The sequence below is a fragment of the Gorilla gorilla genome, chromosome 4 (assembly GCF_029281585.2).
Source record: "Gorilla gorilla gorilla isolate KB3781 chromosome 4, NHGRI_mGorGor1-v2.1_pri, whole genome shotgun sequence".
NCBI classification, from domain to species: domain Eukaryota; kingdom Metazoa; phylum Chordata; class Mammalia; order Primates; family Hominidae; genus Gorilla; species Gorilla gorilla.
Window position 1 is genome coordinate 40840202 of NC_073228.2, and position 21021 is coordinate 40861222.

The 21021-nt window shown below is 42.8% G+C and overlaps 1 protein-coding gene across 13 annotated transcripts in view; it reads left to right on the top strand.

The window, feature by feature from the left end:
* MBTD1 (mbt domain containing 1) overlaps positions 1 to 21021 on the top strand; it is an 85312-nt gene that overhangs the window by 30860 nt on the left and 33431 nt on the right. For 8 of the 13 annotated variants that reach the window (XM_063706259.1, XM_055387617.1, XM_019027848.3 and 5 more), the window contains 4 exons: positions 4723 to 4924; positions 11453 to 11592; positions 12875 to 12989; positions 14491 to 14573. In XM_063706259.1, coding sequence (XP_063562329.1) covers positions 4771 to 4924; positions 11453 to 11592; positions 12875 to 12989; positions 14491 to 14573 — 492 coding nt within the window. In that variant the 5' untranslated portion in view covers positions 4723 to 4770. Of the gene's footprint in view, positions 1 to 4722; positions 4925 to 11452; positions 11593 to 12336; positions 12454 to 12874; positions 12990 to 14490; positions 14574 to 21021 lie in introns of those variants that run through there. The other 5 variants (XM_055387615.2, XM_055387622.2, XM_055387614.2 and 2 more) reach the window with 4 other exon arrangements.

Sequence of the window (21021 nt, forward strand, 5' to 3'; positions counted from 1 at the left end):
CATTTTGGGAGGCCGAGACGGGGATCATGAGGTCAGGAGATGGAGACCATCCTGGTTAACGAGGTGAAATCCCATCTCTACTAAAAATACAAAAAATTAGCCGGGCGTGGTGGTGGGCGCCTGTAATCCCATCTACTTGGGATGCTGAGGCAGGAGAATGGCGTGAACCCAGGAGGCGGAGCTTGCAGTGAGCCAAGATTGCGCCACTGCACTCCAGCGTGGGTGACAGAGCAAGACTCTGTCTCAAAAAAAAAAAAAAAAAAAAAAAGTATACTAAAAATGCCTGGGCTGTGGCAACATTATTAGAACGTGTATATAACCTCCCAAGGGAACTTCTTTGGTAATGTAATATTTCCATTGTGTGGACTAAGAAATCAGTTTTTGTAGCTTTCATAGCTGCACCTGATACAACTGAAAATTAGTTTCCTGTCTCAATGCAAATGTTTAATACCTGACAATGACATGTGGATGGTTTTATCTTGTCAAACTTTGGACAACAGATTTCAGCCTTGTTACTGGTCATGTAATACTAGCTTTGTTTTGTGGTCATTTAATACCAAAAAGAAGGTAGACTAGCCAGGAAAAAAAAAATTTTAGCTTAAAGTGTAGTGTGACAGGATAAAAAAAAAACTATCTGTGTAGCAAAAGAAAAAGGATAGGTGCCAAATCTCAAAGATTCTTGAGTTGATAGTTTTCATCTCTCTGGTTATAACTCACTTAATGTTTTGTAATGGTTTGGTTTTGTTTTCTTGTTTGTTTGTTTAGTAGAGATAGGGTCTCCCTATGTTGCCCAGATTGGTCTTGAACTCCTGGGCTCAGGCAGTCCTCCAGCCTCGGCCTCCCAGAGTGCTGGGATTACAGGCGTGAGACACTGCACCTGGCCCATTTGTTTTTTCTTTTTCTTGGTTTTTTTTTTTTCTGTTGTTTGTTTATTTGTTAGGTTTAGGGACATGAGCTGGGCCTCAGCCAGTGGCCCGTCTCCTGTTTTTATTTTGCATTTGAGATACCTTTCCCTTTTCCCATCCACCCACCCCCGAGAAGGACTCTTACTCTGTCACCCAGGCTGGAGTACAGTGGCGCCATCTCAGCTCACTGCAATCTCTGCCTCCCGAGTTCAAGCATTTCTCCCCGCCTCAGCCTCCCGAGTAGCTGGGATTACGGGCGCCTACCACTGCTCCCGGCTAATTTTTTTTTTTGTATTTTTAGTAGAGGTGGGGTTTCGCCATATTGGCCAGGCTGGTCTCAAACTCCTGACCTCAGCCTCCCAAAGTGCTGGAATTACAGGCGTGACCCACCGCACCCAGCCTCCCATTTTTTTTTTTTTGTCCTTTTTATTGTCTCCTATTTTCTTTTCACTTCTCACAAAGCCTGTAGATGGAATTTATTTTGGAAATGGTTAGAGTAGCAATATTAGTTTTTTCTTGGTTTTTTTTTTTTCGTGGTTTGAATGAGGCAACATCTTGGAGGAGACATAAGACTAGCATTCACTAAAGATGATATAACTTCTTTGTATTTTTCTTTGAAAAGGAAATTTTTTTTAATACTTCTATTTTAAGTTCGTGGGTACATGTGCAGGTTTGCTACGTGGGTAAATGTGTGTGTCATGGGGGTTTGTTGAACAGATTATTTCATCACCCAGATACTAAGCCTAGTAGCCTAGTACTCATTCGTTATTTTTCCTGGTCCTCTCCCTCCTCCCACCCTCTACCCTCCAATAGGCCCCAGTGTCTGCTGTTCCCTCTATGTGTCCATGTGTTCTCATCATTTAGCTCCCACTTATAAGTGAGAACATGTGGTATTTGGTTTTCTGAGGAAATACTGTTTAGCTTGAGAAAATTGGGTTGGGTTTTAAACCATTGTTTATGTTTTTTTAAAAACTGAATAAATATATATGTAGAAATATTATCTCCTACAATTTTTGAAATATTTGCCATCTTAAAATTGTAAAAGGTAAAATTTCCTTTTTTTTTTTTTTCTTGAGACAGCATCTTGCTCTGTTGCCCAGGCTGGAGTGCAGTGGTGCAATCTTGGCTGACTGCAACCTCTGCCTCCTGGGTTCAAGCGATTCTCATGCCTCAGCCTCCCAAGTAGCTGGGACTACAGGCATGCACCACCACGCTCAGCTAATTTGTATATATTTTTAGTAGAGATGGGATTTCCCCACGTGGACTAGGCTGGTCTCAAACTCCTGACCTCAGGCGATCTCCCCGCCTCAGCCTCCCAAAGTACTGGGATTACAGGCGTGAGCCACTGCACCCAGCTGAAAGGCAAAATTTTCTGTTAGACCCTTCAGAGCTCTTAGCAGTGATTTTTTTTTTTCTTTTCCAACATGATAAAGTATCAAGCAAAGTGGTTCTTGGTTTTGAGTTTGAGACAGGGTCTCACTCAGTCACCCAAGCTGAAGTGCAGGGGCACGATCGTGGCTCATTGCAGCCTCGACCTCCTGAGGTCAAGCTATCCTCCTACTTCAGCCTCCCAAGTAGCTGGGACCACAGGTGCAAGCCACCACACTTGGCTAATTTTTGTATTTTTTGTAGAGATGCAGTTTTGCCATCTTGCCCAGGCTAGTCTTGAACTCCTGGGCTCAAGCAATCCACCAGCCTTGACTTCTCAAAGTACTAGGATTACAGATGCGAGCCACCATGCCCAGCCAGCAAAGCAATTTTTTTTTTTTTTTTTTTTTGGAGACAGAGTCTCGCTCTGTCACCCAGGCTGGAATGCAGTGGTTCAATCTCAGCTCACTGCAAGCTCCGCCTCCCAGGTTCATACCATTCTCCTGCCTCATCCTCCCCAGTAGCTGGGACTACAGGCACCTGCCACCACACCCAACTAATTTTTTGTATTTTTAGTAGAGACGGGGTTTCACCGTGTTAGCCAGGATGGTCTCGATCTCCTGATCTTGTGATCCGCCTGCCTCGGCCTCCCGAAGTACTGGGATTACAGGCGTGAGTCACCACGCCCAGCCCAAAGCAATTTTTTAAAATGTCTGTGTGTTGGCTGGGTGCGGTGCCTCACACCTGTAATCCCAGCACTTTGGGAAGCCAAGGCAGGCGATCACTTGAGGCCAGGAGTTCAATACCATCCTCACCAACATAGCAAAACCCCATCTCTACTAAAAGTACAAAAGGTAGCTGGGCATGTTGGCACTCACCTGTAGTCCCACCTACTCGGGAGACTGAGGCACAAGAATCACATGAGTCTGGGAGATGGAGATTGCAGTGAACTGAGATCATACCACTGCACTCCAGCCTGGGTGACAGAGTGAGACTCTGTCATCAAAAAAAGAAAGGAAAAAAAAGCATCCATATTTTCTGGATACTCCAAATTGGTCGAGAAGTTTAGTTTTAGAGATGAAAGGCAAATTTAAAAATCATGTTTGTTATGTATATTTCACCACGATTTTTATTTTATTTTATTTTATTTTTGAGACATGGTCTCTCTCTGTCACGCAGGCTGGAGTGCAGTGGCATGATCTCAACTCACTGCAACCTCCACCTCCCAGGCTCTAGTGATCCTCCCACATAGCTGGGACTACAGATGCGTGCCACCACACTCAGCTAATTTTTGTATTTTTTGTAGAGTCAGGGTTTCGTCATGTTGCCCAGGCTGGTCTCAAACTCCTCAACTCCTCAAACTCCTCTGACCACCTCGGCCTCCCAAAGTGCTGGGATTATAGGAGTGAGCCACCATGCCTGGCCCACAATTATTTTTATATGGTTTTTTTGTTTGGTTTGGTTTTTTTGTTTTTTTTTTTTTTTTTTTGGTAGAGTGGGAGTCTCACCATGTTGCCCAGGCTGGTCTCAAACTCCTGGGCTCAAGCTATCCTCCCACCTCGGCCTCCCAAAGTGCTAGGATAAGGCTGGGTGCGGTGCCTCACGCCTGTAATCTCAGCACTTTGGGAGGCCGAGGTGGGCGGATCACCTGAGTTCAGCAGTTTGAGAACAGCCTGGCCAACATGGCAAAACCCTGTCTCTACTAAAAATACGAAAATTAGCTGGGTGTGGTGGCATGCGCCTGTAATCACAGCTACTCAGGAGACTGAGGCAGGAGAATCACTTGAACCCAGGAGGCAGAGGTTGCAGTGAGCCGAGATTGTGCCACTGCACTCCAGCCTGGACAACAGAGTGAGACCCAGTCTCAAAAAAAAAGTGCTAGGAATATAGGCATGAGCCACCACGCCCATCCCATAATTAAAAAGAAAAAAGAAATCTGGGCGAGGCACACTGGCTCACACCTGTCATCCCAGTGCTTTGGGATGCAGAGGCAGGACATCCCTTGAGGCAGGGAGGTGGCTCACATCCATAATCCGAGCACTCTGGGAGGCTTGGGTGGGCAGATTGCTTGAGACGAGGAATTAAAGACCAGCCTGGGCAACATGGCAGAACCCCATCTCTACAAAAAAAACACAAAAATGTTTATGGGATGGTGGCACTTGCCTGTAGTCCCAGCTACTCAGGAGGCCAAGGTGGGAGGATCATCTGAGTGCGGGAGGTGGAGGTTGCAGTGACCCAAGATTGTGCCACTGCACTCCAGCCTGGGTGACAGAGCGAGACTCTGTCTCAAAGCATTTTAAAAAAAAGAAAAAAAAAAAAAAGAAAATGGTTATTTCTCAGGGCTGCGTTTTCATTTATCAAATCTCATTTACCAGAATTTGTGCTAGGGTCTTTTAGGGGGTGTGTATGAGTGTTGTGTCATGTGTCACTGGTTTCTCTTACTTCAAAGACTGAACATTCTTCACGATCTGAAAGGAAAAGAAGAGATTCTTTCGGGATGTTTGACGGTTATGATAGCTGCAGTGAGGACACAAGCAGCAGCTCCAGCTCCGAAGAGAGTGAGGAAGAAGTCGCTCCTTTACCTTCTAATCTCCCGATTATCAAAAACAATGGGCAAGTCTACACATACCCAGATGGTAAATCTGGCATGGGTGAGTATTTATAACCTTCACCTGTTCTACAGCTTTATGTTTAAGGGTGTGTTTTCATTTGGTTTCTTCTGTCATTTCCGCTTCCTTAGAATTATTAAGGGGCAGTTTGAAGAGCTGACGTTTATAATTCGAGATAAGATCACTGAGTTGGTGTTTAACTCTTTATTTTGCCTACCTCCTGGTGGAAAGCAAATACAACAACAAAAAAAAAGGCCAGTGAGAAACTTCATGTGGATATAAATTTAGTAATTAGATAAGAAATGCCTCTGTAACTGAAAGTATAAGTGCATAGGATCATGGGCTTATAAAGTTGAAAGAGACATTCGAGGTTGGGCTCCCTCCTCTATATTAATTTCTTATAATTTCTGTTTTAACATAACTGGTGCTTGGATATTCTCTGACTCAGTAAGGAATTTCTCTCTGCCTAAAATCTGGCTTGAAAAAGAAAAAGGAAATGAAAAAGGAAGCAGTTTCATTTCTTAGTATCTCAAATTACTAGAATAGTGTCTTTATTGAACCAAAATTTCCTTCCTCCAACTTTTATCTTTTGGTCTTAGTTTTGCCTTTTTAATTTGCTTCTGGGAGTCTGGAAAGTTTTGCTTTTTAAAGCTACACAGAATAATTCTAATCCTTGTTCTAATGACATCTTTTTTCTCCACAATAGAACCCTTCGTTCTAGTTTATCTCTAAGGCATACCAAGGAGCCATAGTTGCTTCAACCATTTCTCTCATGGTGTATCCCAGTGATTTAATTCTTTGATATCCTGGTCACTGTATTCTGGGGATACTTCAGATTATGTGGTAGTAGGGTAACAAGTCATCCTGATTTGCCTGGAACTGTCCTGGTTTTACCATTGAAAGTCCCACATCCTGGAAATGTGGGAACCAAACAAATGGTCACCCTGTGTGAGGCCAGATCGTTCAACCTTTATCTCCCCTTTTCAAGGCACTGTTTCCATTCATGCCACCAAAATTGCTTTAGCTTTCTTAAAAATGATAATGAACTTGTAAATAACTGATGTCCTTTGACCTTTACCACATGAACTAACCCAGTTTAAACCAGTCTTACTGCAGTTAACTTTTTTTTTTTTTTTTAATTGATCATTCTTGGGTGTTTCTCACAGAGGGGGATTTGGCAGGGTCATAGGACAATAGTGGAGGGAAGGTCAGCAGATAAACAAGTGAACAAAGGTCTCTGGTTTTCCTAGGCAGAGGACCCTGCGGCCTTCTGCAGTGTTTATGTCCCTGGGTACTTGAGATTAGGCAGTGGTGATGACTCTTAACGAGCATGCTGCCTTCAAGCATCTGTTTAACAAAGCACATCTTGCACCGCCCTTAATCCATTTAACCCTGAGTGGACACAGCACATGTTTCAGAGAGCACAGGGTTGGGGGTAAGGTCACAGATCAACAGGATCCCAAGGCAGAAGAACTTTTCTTAGTACAGAACAAAATGAAAAGTCTCCCATGTTTACCTCTTTCTACACAGACACGGCAACCATCCGATTTCTCAATCTTTTCCCCACCTTTCCCCTCTTTCTGTTCCACAAAACCGCCATTGTCATCATGGCCCGTTCTCAATGAGCTGTTGGGTACACCTCCCAGACGGGGTGGTGGCCGGGCAGAGGGGCTCCTCACTTCCCAGTAGGGGCGGCCGGGCAGAGGCGCCCCTCACCTCCCAGACGGGGCGGCTGGCCGGGCGGGGGGCTGACCCCCCCCCCACCTCCCTCCCAGACGGGGCGGCTGGCCGGGCAGAGGGGCTCCTCACTTCCCAGTAGGGGCGGCTGGGCAGAGGCGCCCCTCACCTCCCGGAGGGGGTGGCTGGCCGGGCGGGGGGCTGACCCCCCCACCTCCCTCCCGGACGGGGTGGCTGGCCGGGCGGGGGGCTGACCCCCCCACCTCCCTCCCGGACTGGGCGGCTGGCCGGGCGGGGGGCTGACCCCCCCCACCTCCCTCCCGGACTGGGCGGCTGGCCAGGCGGGGGGCTGACCCCCCCACCTCCCTCCCGGACGGGGCGGCTGGCCTGGCGGGGGCTGACCCCCACCTCCCTCCCGGATGGGGTGGCTGCCGGGCGGAGATGCTCCTCACTTCCCAGATGGGGTGGCTGCCGGGCGGAGGGGCTCCTCACTTCCCAGACGGGGTGGCTGCCGGGCGGAGGGGCTCCTCACTTCTCAGACGGGGCAGTTGCCAGGCGGAGGGTCTCCTCACTTCTCAGACGGGGCGGCCGGGCAGAGACGCTCCTCACCTCCCAGACGGGGTCGCGGCCAGGCAGAGGCGCTCCTCACATCCCAGACAGGGCAACGGGGCAGAGGCGCTCCCCACATCTCAGACAATGGGCGGCTGGGCAGAGACGCTCCTCACTTCCTAGATGGGATGGCGGCCGGGAAGAGGCGCTCCTCACTTCCTAGATGGGATGGCGGCCGGGCAGAGACGCTCCTCATTTTCCAGACTGGGCAGCCAGGCAGAGGGGCTCCTCACGTCCCAGACGATGGGCGGCCAGGCAGAGACGCTCCTCACTTCCCAGACGGGGTGGCGGCCGGGCAGAGGCTGCACTCTCGGCACCTTGGGAGGCCAAGGCAGGTGGCTGGGAGGTGGAGGTTGCAGCGAGCCGAGATCACGCCACTGCACTCCAGCCTGGGCACCATTGAGCACTGAGTGAACCAGACTCCGTCTGCAATCCCAGCACCTCGGGAGGCTGAGGCTGGCGGATCACTCGCGGCCAGGAGCTGGAGACCAGCCCGGCCAACACAGCGAAACCCCGTCTCCACCAAAAAAAACACGAAAACCAGTCAGGCGTGGCGGCGCGCGCCCGCAATTGCAGGCACTCGGCAGGCTGAGGCAGGAGAACCAGGCAGGGAGGCTGCAGCGAGCCGAGATGGCAGCAGCACAGTCCAGCTTCGGCTCGGCATCAGAGGGAGAGCATGGAAAGAGAGGGAGAGGGAGACCGTGGGGAGAGGGAGAGGGAGAGGAGGGGAGAGGACGGAGAAGGAGAGGAGGGAGAGGGAGAGGAGCCCAGGCTGGTCTTAAACTCCTCCACTCCTGCAGTTAACTTTTTAAACCCAAGATGTAGGACTTTGGATCTCTCTACATAACCTTTTTCTTGCTTTCAGTCTTAGAAATTGTTGTTGTTATTGTTGTTGTTGTTGTTGAGACAGTCTCACTCTGTTGCCCAAGCTGGAGTGCAGTGGTGCAATCTCGGCTCACTGTAGCCTCCACCTCCCAGGTTCAAGCAGTTCTCCTGCCTCAGCCTCCCAAGTAGCTGGGACTAGAGGCCTGCACCACCATGCCTGGCATATTTTCATATTTTTAGTAAAGATAGGGTTTCACCATATTGGCCAGGCTGGTCTCAAACTCCTGACCTTAAGCAATCTGCCTGCCTCGGCCTCTCAAAGTGCTGGGATTACTGGGGTGAGCCACCACGCCCAGGCTCTGTTGTTGTTGTTGTTGTTGTTGTTGTTGTTGTTGTTGTTGAGACAGTCTTGCTGTATTACCCAGGCTGGAATGGCAGCGGCAAGATCTCAACTCACTGCAATCTCTGCCTCCCGAGCTCAGGTGATCCTCTCACCTCACCCTCCCAAGTAGCTGGTACTGTAGGTACATGCTACCATACCTGGCTAATTTTTGTATTTTTTTCAGAGACGGGCAATTTTCACCATATTGCCCAGGCTGGTCTCAAACTCCTGAACTCAAGCGATCCACCTGCCTCAGCCTCCCAAAGTGCTGGGATTACAGGTGTGAGCCACTGCACCCTGCCCAGTCTTAGAAATTTTTTATTGCTAATTCTGTCATCTAATATTGAATGCTGTGTCATCTAATCTTCCAGTTTTATATCATTTTCAGTTTTGATAATTCTGCCCTGTTGGTCCTATTCTAGTCTTTTGGTTAAAAAGATGAATAGCATGGCCAGGTGCGGTGGCTCATGCCTGTAATCCCAGCACTTTGGGAGGCCGAGGCAGGCAGATCATGAGGTCAAGAAATCGAGACCATCCTGGCCAACATGGTGAAACCCCATCTCTGCGAAAAAAAATTGAAAAAAATTAGCTGGGCATGGTGTCATGTGCCTGTAGTCCCAGCTATTCAGGAGGCTGAGGCAGGAGAATTGCTTGTACCCGGGAGGCAGAGGTTGCAGTGAGCTGAGATCACGCCACTGCACTCCAGCCTGGCTACAGAGCGAGACTTCAAAAAACTAAAAAAAATTATGAACAGCTCAGGGGCTGATAGAGAGTCATGCAGACCATATCAAAAAACTTCATTTATCAGGATTCACTGGGTTTGGTCATCCTCCAGTTAAAACCTACCTGGGTGTCGCTGGGCGTGGTAGCTCACACCTGTAATCTTAGTACTTTGGGAGGCTGAGGCGGGCAGATTGCCTGAGCTCAGGAGTTCGAGACCAGCCTGGGCAACATGGTGAAACCCCATCTCTAACAAAAAATTAGCCAGTCATGGTGGCGTGTGCCTGTAGTCCCAGCTACTCAGGAGGCTGAGGCAGGAGAATTGCTTGAACCTGGGAGGCGGAGGTTGTAGTGAGCCGAGATAGTGCCACTGCACTCCAGCCTGGGCGACAGAGCGAGACCGTGTCTCAAAAAAAAACAAACAAAACAAAACAAAAAAACTACCCGTGTCTTCTACTCCAGCTGAAATTTCTCAGTCCTGTTATCAAAGCTACATGAGATTTTATCAAATGTGTTAGCTCCTGTTAGTGTATATTCTTGCCATGGTTTGATTATAACATACCAGCCTAGTAATCCTATCATAAAAGGAAATAACGTTTATTGAAGCTTTGTGTGTGCTAGCATCTGTTTTAAATACTGGAGATAGCAGATGAACAACACAGAATAAGTTTCCTGTCCTGATGGAACTTGCATCCTACTTGTGGGAATTCTAGTTTGACATGTATAATTTCTGGCAAAGATTCACTGTTTCCTTGGGATCACAACTTTTCTATCTAGGTGTTCAGAACGTTCTTTAACAATCTACTCTAGAATTTTTGCAACAGAAAACCATTTAGTCTTCTCTCCCAGTAGATACCCTTTGTTCACCTGCAATCTTCTGGCACTTTTATCTTTTTTCCATGATTTCTCATAGATTTGTAAGTAAGTACAGTTGTCCCCTGGTATCCATGGGGGATTGGTTCCAGATACCAAATTCACAAATGCTCAAATTCCTTATATAAAATGATGTGGTATTTACATATAACTTATGCACATCCTTCCATATACTTTAAATCATGTCTAGATTACTTATAGCTAATACAATGTAAATGCCATGCAAATAATTGTTAATACTATACTGTTTAGAGTATAATAAGAAAAAAACGGTCTGTGTATGTTCAGTACAGACGCAATTTTTTTTTCCCAAAATATTTTCAGTCTGCTTTTGGTTGAATCCACAGACACAGAACCCATGGAAGCACAGAGCCAACCGTACCAGTTACACTACAGGCTTCTCCAGTTTACCTGTTTGGGTGGAGGCTTTAACTCACTAAGGCAGTTATTTGCTATGTTACTTTTTGTTTATCTTTTTTAAACTTCAATTCTTGTGAACCTTGTTCTAATTCTACCTTTCAAATTATTGTCTATTATGCAATAGTAGCCAAGAGTTCTGCTGTTTCCCACTATCACTGATTAATAATAGAGCACCTATGTCAAACTTGTTTTGTTTTTTGTTTGTTGGTTTTGTTTTGTTTTTTGTTTTTGATTCAGGATCTCCTTCTGTTGTCCAGGCGAGAGTGCAGTGGTGCGATCATAGCTCACTGTAACCCTGAACTCCTGGACTTAAGCAGTCCTCCCGCCTCAGCCTCCTGAATAGCTGGGACTACAGGTGTGTGCTACCATGCCTGGCTCTTTTTTATTTTTATTTTTTGAAGATACTAGATCTTGCTATCTTGCCCAGGCTGGTCCCATACTCCTGGCCTTGAGCCAGTTCTCCTGCCTCGGCCTCCCAAAGTTCTGGGATTACCGGCATGAGTCACTACACCTGGCCTCTACCTCAAACTTTGAACCCATTCCTTTTTTTGTCCCCAAAACATAACTTGAAGGAATCCTCATACAGCTCTTAGCATTTTTCCAAGTATTACCTCTTTTTAAGTTTCAACCTTTGCAGTATTTTAAAGGCCTGTGTTATACTTTGTTATTAATCCTCAGTTGTGTGGCACTTTTCATCTTTCAAGTGTAATCATTTCAAAAGCTGGAATTTGTTGTATATGAAAATGCCTGGCACATGGTAAGCACTAAGGAAATGTTGGTTGAATCCAGCATATCTGCCCTGTTTCTGTTGACCCTTTGTAAAGCCTTTCAGACCTCAAGCCACTATCAGACCTTATAGAGCCCATCACCATGGCACAATACCAGTGTTCTCTCTGACTTCTCTGTGCAGGCTTCTTTATCATTTGTATAGGAGATAGAAGAAATGTTCAAGGCAAATTTTTTAATTAAAACTTTCAGATGGCAGGAGAAATTATTTAAACTGTTAGATGAAGATTGATTTTATTATATCACCATAACACCAGTGTTTTTATTTTGTTAATTAGCTACCTGTGAGATGTGTGGGATGGTTGGCGTCCGAGATGCTTTTTACTCTAAAACAAAGCGTTTCTGTAGCGTTTCATGTTCAAGAAGTTACTCGTCAAACTCCAAGAAGGCAAGCATTTTGGCCAGACTTCAGGTAACGGTACAGAAACTTTCTTACTTATATCCATTATTTCTATGGCTTTTGCCATTTATCTGTCATTTGACTGTGATTCACTGCTCTCCACCTCTGCCCACTCAGTTATGGTTTTATACCACATCTTGAGGAAACATGTGAGCCCCAAAGTTTGTTCAGCCTATAAAATTGAAAAACTATTTTAAATGGATAAGGCATACTATCCAAATAAACTATTATTTGCAGAAGTTAATTAAAATATCCTTTTTCCAAATAAGTATAAACACTTTTTTATATACAGAAATTGAAGACATTTTCCTGTTTCCCCTTGTTTCCTTTTGTGTTAACATCAAGGTAGAATCTTTCAACATTTGGGGGGAAATAATTTAATCTCTGGTTTTATTTTCTCATTGTCCTCGCTTTGTACTTTTTAGTACAATCCATTTGATACATTGACCAAATGTATTTGGTTAATCCAACTAACCTTTTTGACAACTCTCATGGTATGGAAAGAAAATCGTCTTGCTTTAAATGTACATCAGTGCCTACAAAATGACTGGAGACTTGACCATTTGACTAAGTTCTTACTATTGTATTGTAAACTACTTTTTAAAGGCATTAACTTAACTGATTTTTGCAGTATTTTTATTGGATGATCACAGTCTTCTTCTCATTTAATTTATTATTGTGATCATTACATAGCACTGAAAGGGTTATTTAAATCCTCCAAATTAAGGAAATACATCACTTAGATGTATTTCTATATTTCAGATAGACAGTACCTAAAGATCCTGAGCAGTGGTCTGTACCCAAATGGATGGCAGTTTGTCACACTGTGAATTTGGCCCATGATCATTTTGTCATTGATCTTTTGCGTTAGCACTAAAGGTATAAACCTCAGTCACTTGCTCTTTGAACATTAAATTATCTTCTCTTACCATATAAATAGCAATGCTTGGCAACCTGCATGAGTAAATAACCACTGGTTCTATCTACTGTAAGAAGGAATCAAGTATCCACCACAGCCTATATTTTAACATCTTGTGGGATATAATTTTTTATTAACATATTAATTTGCATATTGCTGTTGTAGTCTATGCCAGCTCTGCTACCCATATTAGATAACTACATTGTAGCAGAACTCCAGAAAAAAATTCTCATGTTAAAATTCTTGTATGTTTCCTCTGCTTTAATAATTTTCTAAACCCTCAATGTTTACTTAAGCAGAATGTGTAGTATGCAGTCCAGTTAAATTGTGGTGGTGAGGGGATGAAAAAGAATCCTATTTACTTAACTTTTCTTGTTTTAGGGTAAGCCTCCAACAAAGAAAGCAAAAGTTCTTCAGAAACAACCTTTAGTTGCTAAGCTAGCCGCATATGCTCAGTATCAAGCTACCTTGCAAAATCAAGCAAAGACAAAAGCAGGTAATATTGGTGAATCTGACAGAGGTGAAATATTTGACATTGATTCATTTAGTTTTAATTAATGACATTGTAATTTTGAATTCTGTTTAACTAGCTGTTTCTGTGTCCTGTCAGCACATTACAGCTCTAAGCTTCCTAATAGTTGTTTTGATTTCAATAAATTACTCTAGAAGAGTATAGTTGCATGCGTAAGTTCAAGTGCTTTTGGCAGTCTCCTTAATGTTTTTATTTGGTTTATTATTTACTTTTCATGTACAGATTCTCTGAATTGTGAAGATAATAGGCAAAGAAATAGGATGTTCAGCAGGCTTCAAAGGGATTGAGGGAAGAAGAGTAGTAAGAGGAGATTAAGGAAAGGACCATTTCCAATAGATTTTTTTTTTTTTTTTTTTGGAGACAGAGTCTTGCTCTGTCACTCAGGCTAGAGTCCAGTGGCGTGATCTCGGCTCACTGTAACCTCTGCCTCATGGATTCGAACAATTCTCATGTCTCAGCCTCCCAAGTAGCTGAGACTACAGGCGCACGCCACCACACTTGGCTTATTTTTGTATTTTTAGTAGAGATAGGGTTTCACCATGTTGGCCAGGCTGGTCTAGAACTCCAGACCTCAAATGATCCACCCACCTCAGCCTCCCAAAGTGCTGGGAATACAGGTGTGAGCCACAGCACCCAGCCAGAAGATTTTTAATAGAAGTGAATAGAAAGTGAAGCAATAAGTGAGTAAATAATGAGGAGAGCAATAAGAGAGTAAATAGTGAGAAGGGCAATAAGTGAGTAAATAGAAGAGGCAATAAGTGAGTAAATAGAAGTAAATAGAAAGGTAATTAAAAGTGATATGGGGTAGGTATCTCACTGAGGTACATGGCAAGAACTGAATGGAAATAAAAGCACAAAAGCAGCCACAACAGTGTTTGTCATTCTGTACACTTCTCTCAACTTCTCTTTGTTCCCCTTAACCGAAGAGCTTGTACCTCACTTCCTCAGGAGCATGTGTCATGTATAGAACAGTTAAGAAACTCCTGGCCAGGCGTGGTGGCTCACACCTGTAATCCCAGGGCCAAGGCAGGTGGATCACGAGGTCAGGAGTTCAAGACCAGCCTGGCCAATATGGTGAAACCCCGTCTCTACTAAAAATACAAAAATTAGCTGGGTGTGGTGGCATGCACCTGTAGTCCCAGATGCTCGGGAGGCTGAGGCAGGAGAATCACTTGAACCTGGGAAGCAGAAGTTCCAGTGAGCCAAGATCATGCCACTGCACTCCAGCCTAGGTGTCAGAGGGAGACTCAGTCTCAAAAACATAAAGAAACTCCTGTTTATTTGCAAATATGATATAAGCCAAAGCGCATGCTATTTAGAGAAGTTATTTGATCTTTACATAAAGAAAACGTTCTTTAAATGGGATAAATTAATTTTATGTCCTTTCACACATTTTAACAATGACAACCTTCTTATAAATAAAAAATTTGAGAATTATAATACATCTAAATTTGTTTCATTTTAGCAGTCTCCATGGAAGGTTTCAGCTGGGGTAACTACATCAATAGCAATAGCTTTATAGCAGCTCCGGTTACCTGTTTTAAACATGTAAGTACAGAATTTCTCACCTTATTTTGAAGTACTTAGTCATTGTTTAAATCTGAAGGTACAATAACACCTAAGCGTCTTATCCTTAGAAGGTGTTTGTTTTTATGTCTTGTAATTGAAATGCTTCTTTTATTATTATACTTAATAATAGTTAACAAGAACTTCTGTAAGTTTTGTAAGTACAAGTTTCCTATAAAGAAATTGCAGTTTGAAGTTATTTTTAACAGGCAGAAGTACTAGTCTTCTCTTATAAATACTAATTTTCTTTTATATTTATTTATTTTTTAAATTTTTTTGTAAAGACATGGTCTCGCTGTGTTGCCCAGGCTGGTGTCAAACTCCTGGCATCAAGCAGTCCTCCCGTCTTTGCCTCCCAAAATGCTGGGATTACAGGTATGAGCCACCATACCCAGCAGATGTTCATATTAAGTTGAACTGCTAGCTTTGTCCGGGCACAGTGGCTCAACTGTATTCCTAGCAACTTGGGAGAATGAGGCAGGAGGATCACTTGAGGTCAGGAGTTCAAGACCATCCTGGGCTACAGAGTGAGACTTCTTTTCTACAAAAAATGAAAGTAAATGAAATTGCTAGTATTGTATATCAAAAATATGCATATTGACAATGTCATACGATTTGACCTAACAGAAACCATTCATTATGTATGTTACTTAAATCTGCAATTTGAACTGATAATTCAGAAGAGGAAGGATCTTTTTTCTAATTTTTTTGTCTCCAAATGTTAAGTCACAAAAACAAGGAACTATTAGTAAAATAGTATTGTGAGCTGAAATATGTGCTGTATATATATATCATGAGAAACCCTTTAAAAGGTTTTCTTTTCAGCAAGTGGATTGTTACAGAGCATTTAAAATAATTTAGAATTATGTTTAAAATTTATCTGATGACAAGTTCTTTCCTTTTGATTATTTTATTCCTTTAGATTTGATTAATTTTGTCCAATACTTGTTTAACCTGACTACAACTTTAATTAATACTTAAAGATCTTTTCTGCTGCTATACATGTTTAAGAAGAAAAGAGAATTTAGAAAATACATGAACTTTTGTTTGCATTTAACATTTTGTTAACTTAGGGCTCTAGGCCAGGCACGGTGGCTCATGCCTGTAATCCCAGCACTTTGGGAGGCCAAAGCAGGCAGATCACCTGAGGTCGGGAGTTCAAGACCAGCCTGGCCAACATGGTGAAACCCCGTTTCTACTAAAAATACAAAAATTAGCCAGGGGTGATGGTGGGCACCTGTAGTCCCAGCTACTCGAGAGGCTGAGGCATGAGAATCACTTGAACCCAGGAGGCAGAGGTTGCAGTGAGCTGAGATTATGCCACTGCACTCCAGCCTGGGCAATAGAGCGACACTCAGTCTCAAAAAAAAAAAAAAAAATTAGGGCTTTATTTTTAGATAACAGCATGTGAACAAAGCTGAGCTTAGGTTCCTGTTGTAGAAATCTAAGTGAATTTTCACTGATTCATGGCCAGTAAAGGAGTTTGATCAAAGTCAAGCAGGTTAATTTGCTAATTCTCATTCTTGAAAATACAATATGAAGCCCTTAGTCAGTGACATCTTGCCTTAAATGGAATCTTATTTCTGTGTAAAGTAGGTGATTTATTTTGCTGTAATGTTGATAATAGTGTCACATTTGTGAGAAATATTCCATACACAGCAATAGCAGCTTTAAAGAGAGATCTTTAAAAAAAAAATCTTTAACTCTCTTCTCTTGGGATATTGCTTTCCTGAAGCTCAGAATTAGATTAAGTTCTCAGTTACAGTAACTCTTTCATCTCAGATTCCTGGAACATTTGTCTTTTGTCTCCTTCTGAATGGCCTTTCTCTCTCTTTGTATCTCTTTTTATGTTATAAACCATATCAGACTGTTTTCTGTAAGTAGTCAGGGTATTAAAAAAAATGGCATTTCAACCCCAGAAACATAACATTTTGTTTTCTGTCCAAATCTTTGAATTGTTATACTATATTAAAGTTATTTATGAGAAAATCTCTATGGTAATAATGAACTTGATTGACTTTGTTCAATTCTGCCTTTTTTGAGATTGAAATGTTCTATCAGGGAATCAAGCAGCTAACCTTACCACATGATTAATGATAAGAATGTGGAGCCTCTGCTTTCTCACTCAGAAGTGAGGCATCTGTTTCTCAATTATGTGGACCCAGTGCCTTCCTGTTCCATTTACCTCTCTTTACTGCCTTCTTATCAAACAGGAAAAATCTGTCTTAGTAATTCTTTGGTATGTTTTTGTACAAAGAGCTTGCTCTCTTAACTGGCATATTCATTTGAAGCCATTTTGTTAAGGGGGCCACACTTCTTTGCTGCACTTGATTTTGTCCTTTAGAGTTGACTCTTCCTGGTTGTCCCCTCTGAAACAGTTTTCTGGGTCTCTAAGGAGAGTTACTAGCTTTGTCTTTAGAAAACCTATAGTCAGGAGCTACTAGGAGTACAAGATCCCGCCTTGTATCATCAAAGTCTTCTAAGACTTGATACTTGCTCTGAAACTGGTTCATTAGTCAGGAAGGCCTCTTTGTTCCAGACTCTACACCTGCCTTCTCTTATACTTGAGTACAAGTCGGGAGCCTTTCCTGCTCCTAGGGGATTCTTTTTCAAACATAATTTATGAAAGAACACCCAGCATGTAACATGTAACACGGAAGCGGAGCTGTTGTGATTGAGTCAGGAATTGGGATGGGGACGCTGTCAGAGCCCTGGCTTCTTTAACTTAACCCAACCTCTTCTTCTAGAATAAGGATCCCAGATAAATACTTTCTGTTTTCCAGCACTTAGATATTATTGTGATTAGTTCTAAAATCATAGAATTTCAAGAATATAATTCTTCTTTCCATGGTCTGTCTGTAAGCTTCTGAGAAAGAACTTTCTACAGAGTAGATCATAGGACTATATCTTTTTTGATAATTCCTATAACTATTTATAGTGGCTTATACTTAGTCATTCAATTACAACAGTATTGGATAATTTTTTTTTATAATCGGCAATGGAAATCAAGCCCCAATTGACATTTAATATATCTACTTAGGCTGGGCACAATGGTTTATACCTGTAATCCCAACACTTTGGGAGGCCAGGGTAGGAAGATGGCTTGAGTCCAGGAGTTTGAGGCCAGCCTGGTCAACATAGCAAGACCTTGTCTCTACAAAAGTGTGTGTGTATGTGTATGTGTATATATATATATGATGTGCATATATACATATGTGTGTATGTATATATATGTGTGTGTTTATACATATATATACACATACACACACACATATATACTACTTAAAAATCTGTGTATTATGATTGGCCGATATGTCTTTTATTGTATCTAGGGGTTAGTTTTTCAGACCTTTTATTTAAGCATCATAATTGCCCTTTTTTTTTTTTTTTCTTTTCTTTACTTGCCATACATTGGCAAGAATTCCCCTTTTCTCTAACAAAAATCTTAGACCTCAGAACACAGGATAAGAGGAAACTGCATTGATTGTTCTGGCAGAGATGGGGTGTTGCTGCCAGAGCCTTGGCTCCTGACATTTGAACACCCCATGGTTGGCAGTTCCTGAGGCTGGAAACCACTAAAATTGGGTAATATCACTTTTAATTAATCCTAAATCACAAAGCTAGAAGGCATCTTTAAAATCATCTGGTTCAGCTAGTCCATCTCTTATAAATGAAGAATACTTGCTACTTTGTTGAGTAGCTGGACTATAATTTTCAGCTTTGGGCTTTAACCCATTTTTCATAATGCAAGTCTTTTTTTTTTTTTAATGTGCTTTTTAATTAAGCCCCTAAGAGCAGTATCCGTATCTATCCTAATGGTGGAAAAATCTCCAAAATAGTAATACAGTTTTATATGCCAGTTAGGTGCAATGTATAGATCAAAGAAATTCACAGATTATTTTCTATTAGTAATTTAACTTTAACCCAGCAGAGCCTTCAGTTGATGTCTGTATATTCAGAACATTTGGCTTTAAAGCACTCTAGCCAAGAGCAGTGGCTCATGCCTGTAATCCCAGCATTTTGGGAAGCCAAGGCAGGAGGATCAGTTGAGCCCAGGAGTTTGAGACCAGCATGAGCAACATAGTGAGACCTCATTTCTACAAAAAAAATTAGCTGGGCATGGTGGCACATGCCTGTAGTCCCAGCTACTCAGGAGGCTGAAGGGGAAGGATTGCTTGAGCCCAGGAGGTCAGGGCTGCAGTTAGCCCTGATCGTACCACTGCACTCCAGCCTAGGTGACAGAATGAGACACTGTCTCAAAAAATAAATAAAAATAAACGCTCTTCAGGCCAGGCACGGTGACTCACGCCTGTAATCCCAGCAGTTTGGGAGGCCGAGGCAGGCGGATCACAAGGTCAGCGGTTCAAGACCAGCCTGATCAACATGGTGAAACCCCGTCTCTACTAAAAATAGAAAAAAAAATAGCTAGACTTGGGAGGCTGAGGCAGGAGAATTGCTTGAAACCGGAAGGTGGAGGTTGCAGTGAGCCGAGATTGTGCCACTGCACTCTAGCCTGGGCAATAAGAGCAAAATTCCATCTCAAAAATAAATAAATAAATTAAGCACTCTTCATTATTTTTTAATTACTTAAAGACTAAATTGAAGCACTTCTATTTCCCATTATTTGCCATGTGAAATCAAGTAAAACTTTTTTTTTCCTAGGTATTGTAGCACGGGCTAAAATGTATAAATGTACATAAAGTCATTTTCTTTCAGTTTTGTATTTACAGACTTCAGATTTCTTCTGTTTGGTGCCTAAACTAATAATCTCATGTCTTATTGATGCTGTCTTTACTAAGATCAGAAATGTTGAAATCATCCCATTTTCTCCCTCAAATACAGTTGTAGTTGGTACCAAAAAAAAAGAAAAAAGTCATTTGTACACATAGATGCAGAAACTTTTCAGCTGAATTTATCATACTTTTTCTTTTCTTTTTTTTTTTTGAGGCGGAGTCTCACTCTTTCAGTCAGGCTGGAGTGCAGTGGTGTGATCTCGACTCACTGCAACCTCTGCTTCCCAGGTTCAATCAATTCTCCTGCCTCAGCCTCCTGAGTAGCTGGGATTACAGGCCCACGCAACCACACTCGGCTAATTTTTGTATTTTTAGTAGAGACAAGGTTTCACCACGTTGGTCAGGCTGGTCTCGAACTCCTGACCTCGTGATCTGTCCACCTCGGCCTCCCAAAGTGCTGGGATTACAGGTGTGAGCCACGGCGCCCGGCCGCATACTTTTTCATTCTGCCTCCACAGATACCCTCTTGTTACTTACGTGACATACTCTAATCCTCTTTCTTTTGCCTGACCTATATGTATGTCAGCTTTTTTGAAGGGATAAAGTTACCATGTTTTTTTGCAGTGTGTATCCCATATACTTTTAGGTTTTAAGGAAAGAAAAATAAAAGCCCTTTTGTGTATGTACAGTAGCAATAGTTTATAGTAAAACTCATTATCTATTTCTCAGTTATGTGCTTATTAGTAAAATCTTTTTCAAGTAGAGTCATTTTTGTTTTTTTTTTCCCTAGTCGTGACCCCACACACAGGACTCTATTAAAGGTTAGAAATAAATCATAATACTTCATCTCCATTTTAACGAAAGTTAAAATCTTCAATGTAGCATTCTAGATTGCAGGATTTTCCTTCTAATGGAAGTAAAACTTAAGTTAGTTTCTGGTACTTCTTAGTGCTCCATCTCAGTTAGCTAGTCTGAGTGTTGCCATGAAATAAATTCTCTGCGGGAAAGCAGTGGACTCTAACATAATAAAAACATCACCTGTCTTGTCTTTTTTTTTTTTTTTTTTAAACAGTCTCACTTCTGTTGCTCAGTCTAGAGTCCAGTAGCACAATTACAGCTCACTGCAGCCTCAACTTCTTGGGCTCAGGTGACTCTCCCACCTCAGCCTCACAAGTAGCTGGGACTACAGGCACACACCACCATGCCCAGATAATTTTTTGTATTAATTTTTTTCTATTTTTAGTAAAGACCGGGTTTCGCCATGTTGCCCAGGCTGTTGCAAACTGCTGGGTACAAGCAATCCTCCCTCCTTGGCCTCCCAAAGTACTGGGATTACAGGCATGAGCCATCATGCCTGGCCCTGTCTTTCCGTTGTTTTAAAGAAAGCCTAACTTAAATTTTTTTTTCCTTTTTTTTTTTTCTTTTTGTTTTTCTGAGATGTAGTCTTGCTCTGTCACCCAGGCTGGAGTGTAATGGCACCATCTTGGCTCATTGCAAACTCCACCTCCTGGGTTCAAGCAATTCTTGTGTCTCAGCCTCCTGACTAGCTGGGACTACAGGTGCGTGCCACCACACCTGGCTAATTTTTGTATTTTGGGTAGAGACAGGGTTTCACCTTGTTGGTCAGGCTGGTCTTGAACTCCTGGCCTCAAGTGATCTGCCCACCTTGGCCTCCCAAAGTCCTTGGCGTGAGCCAC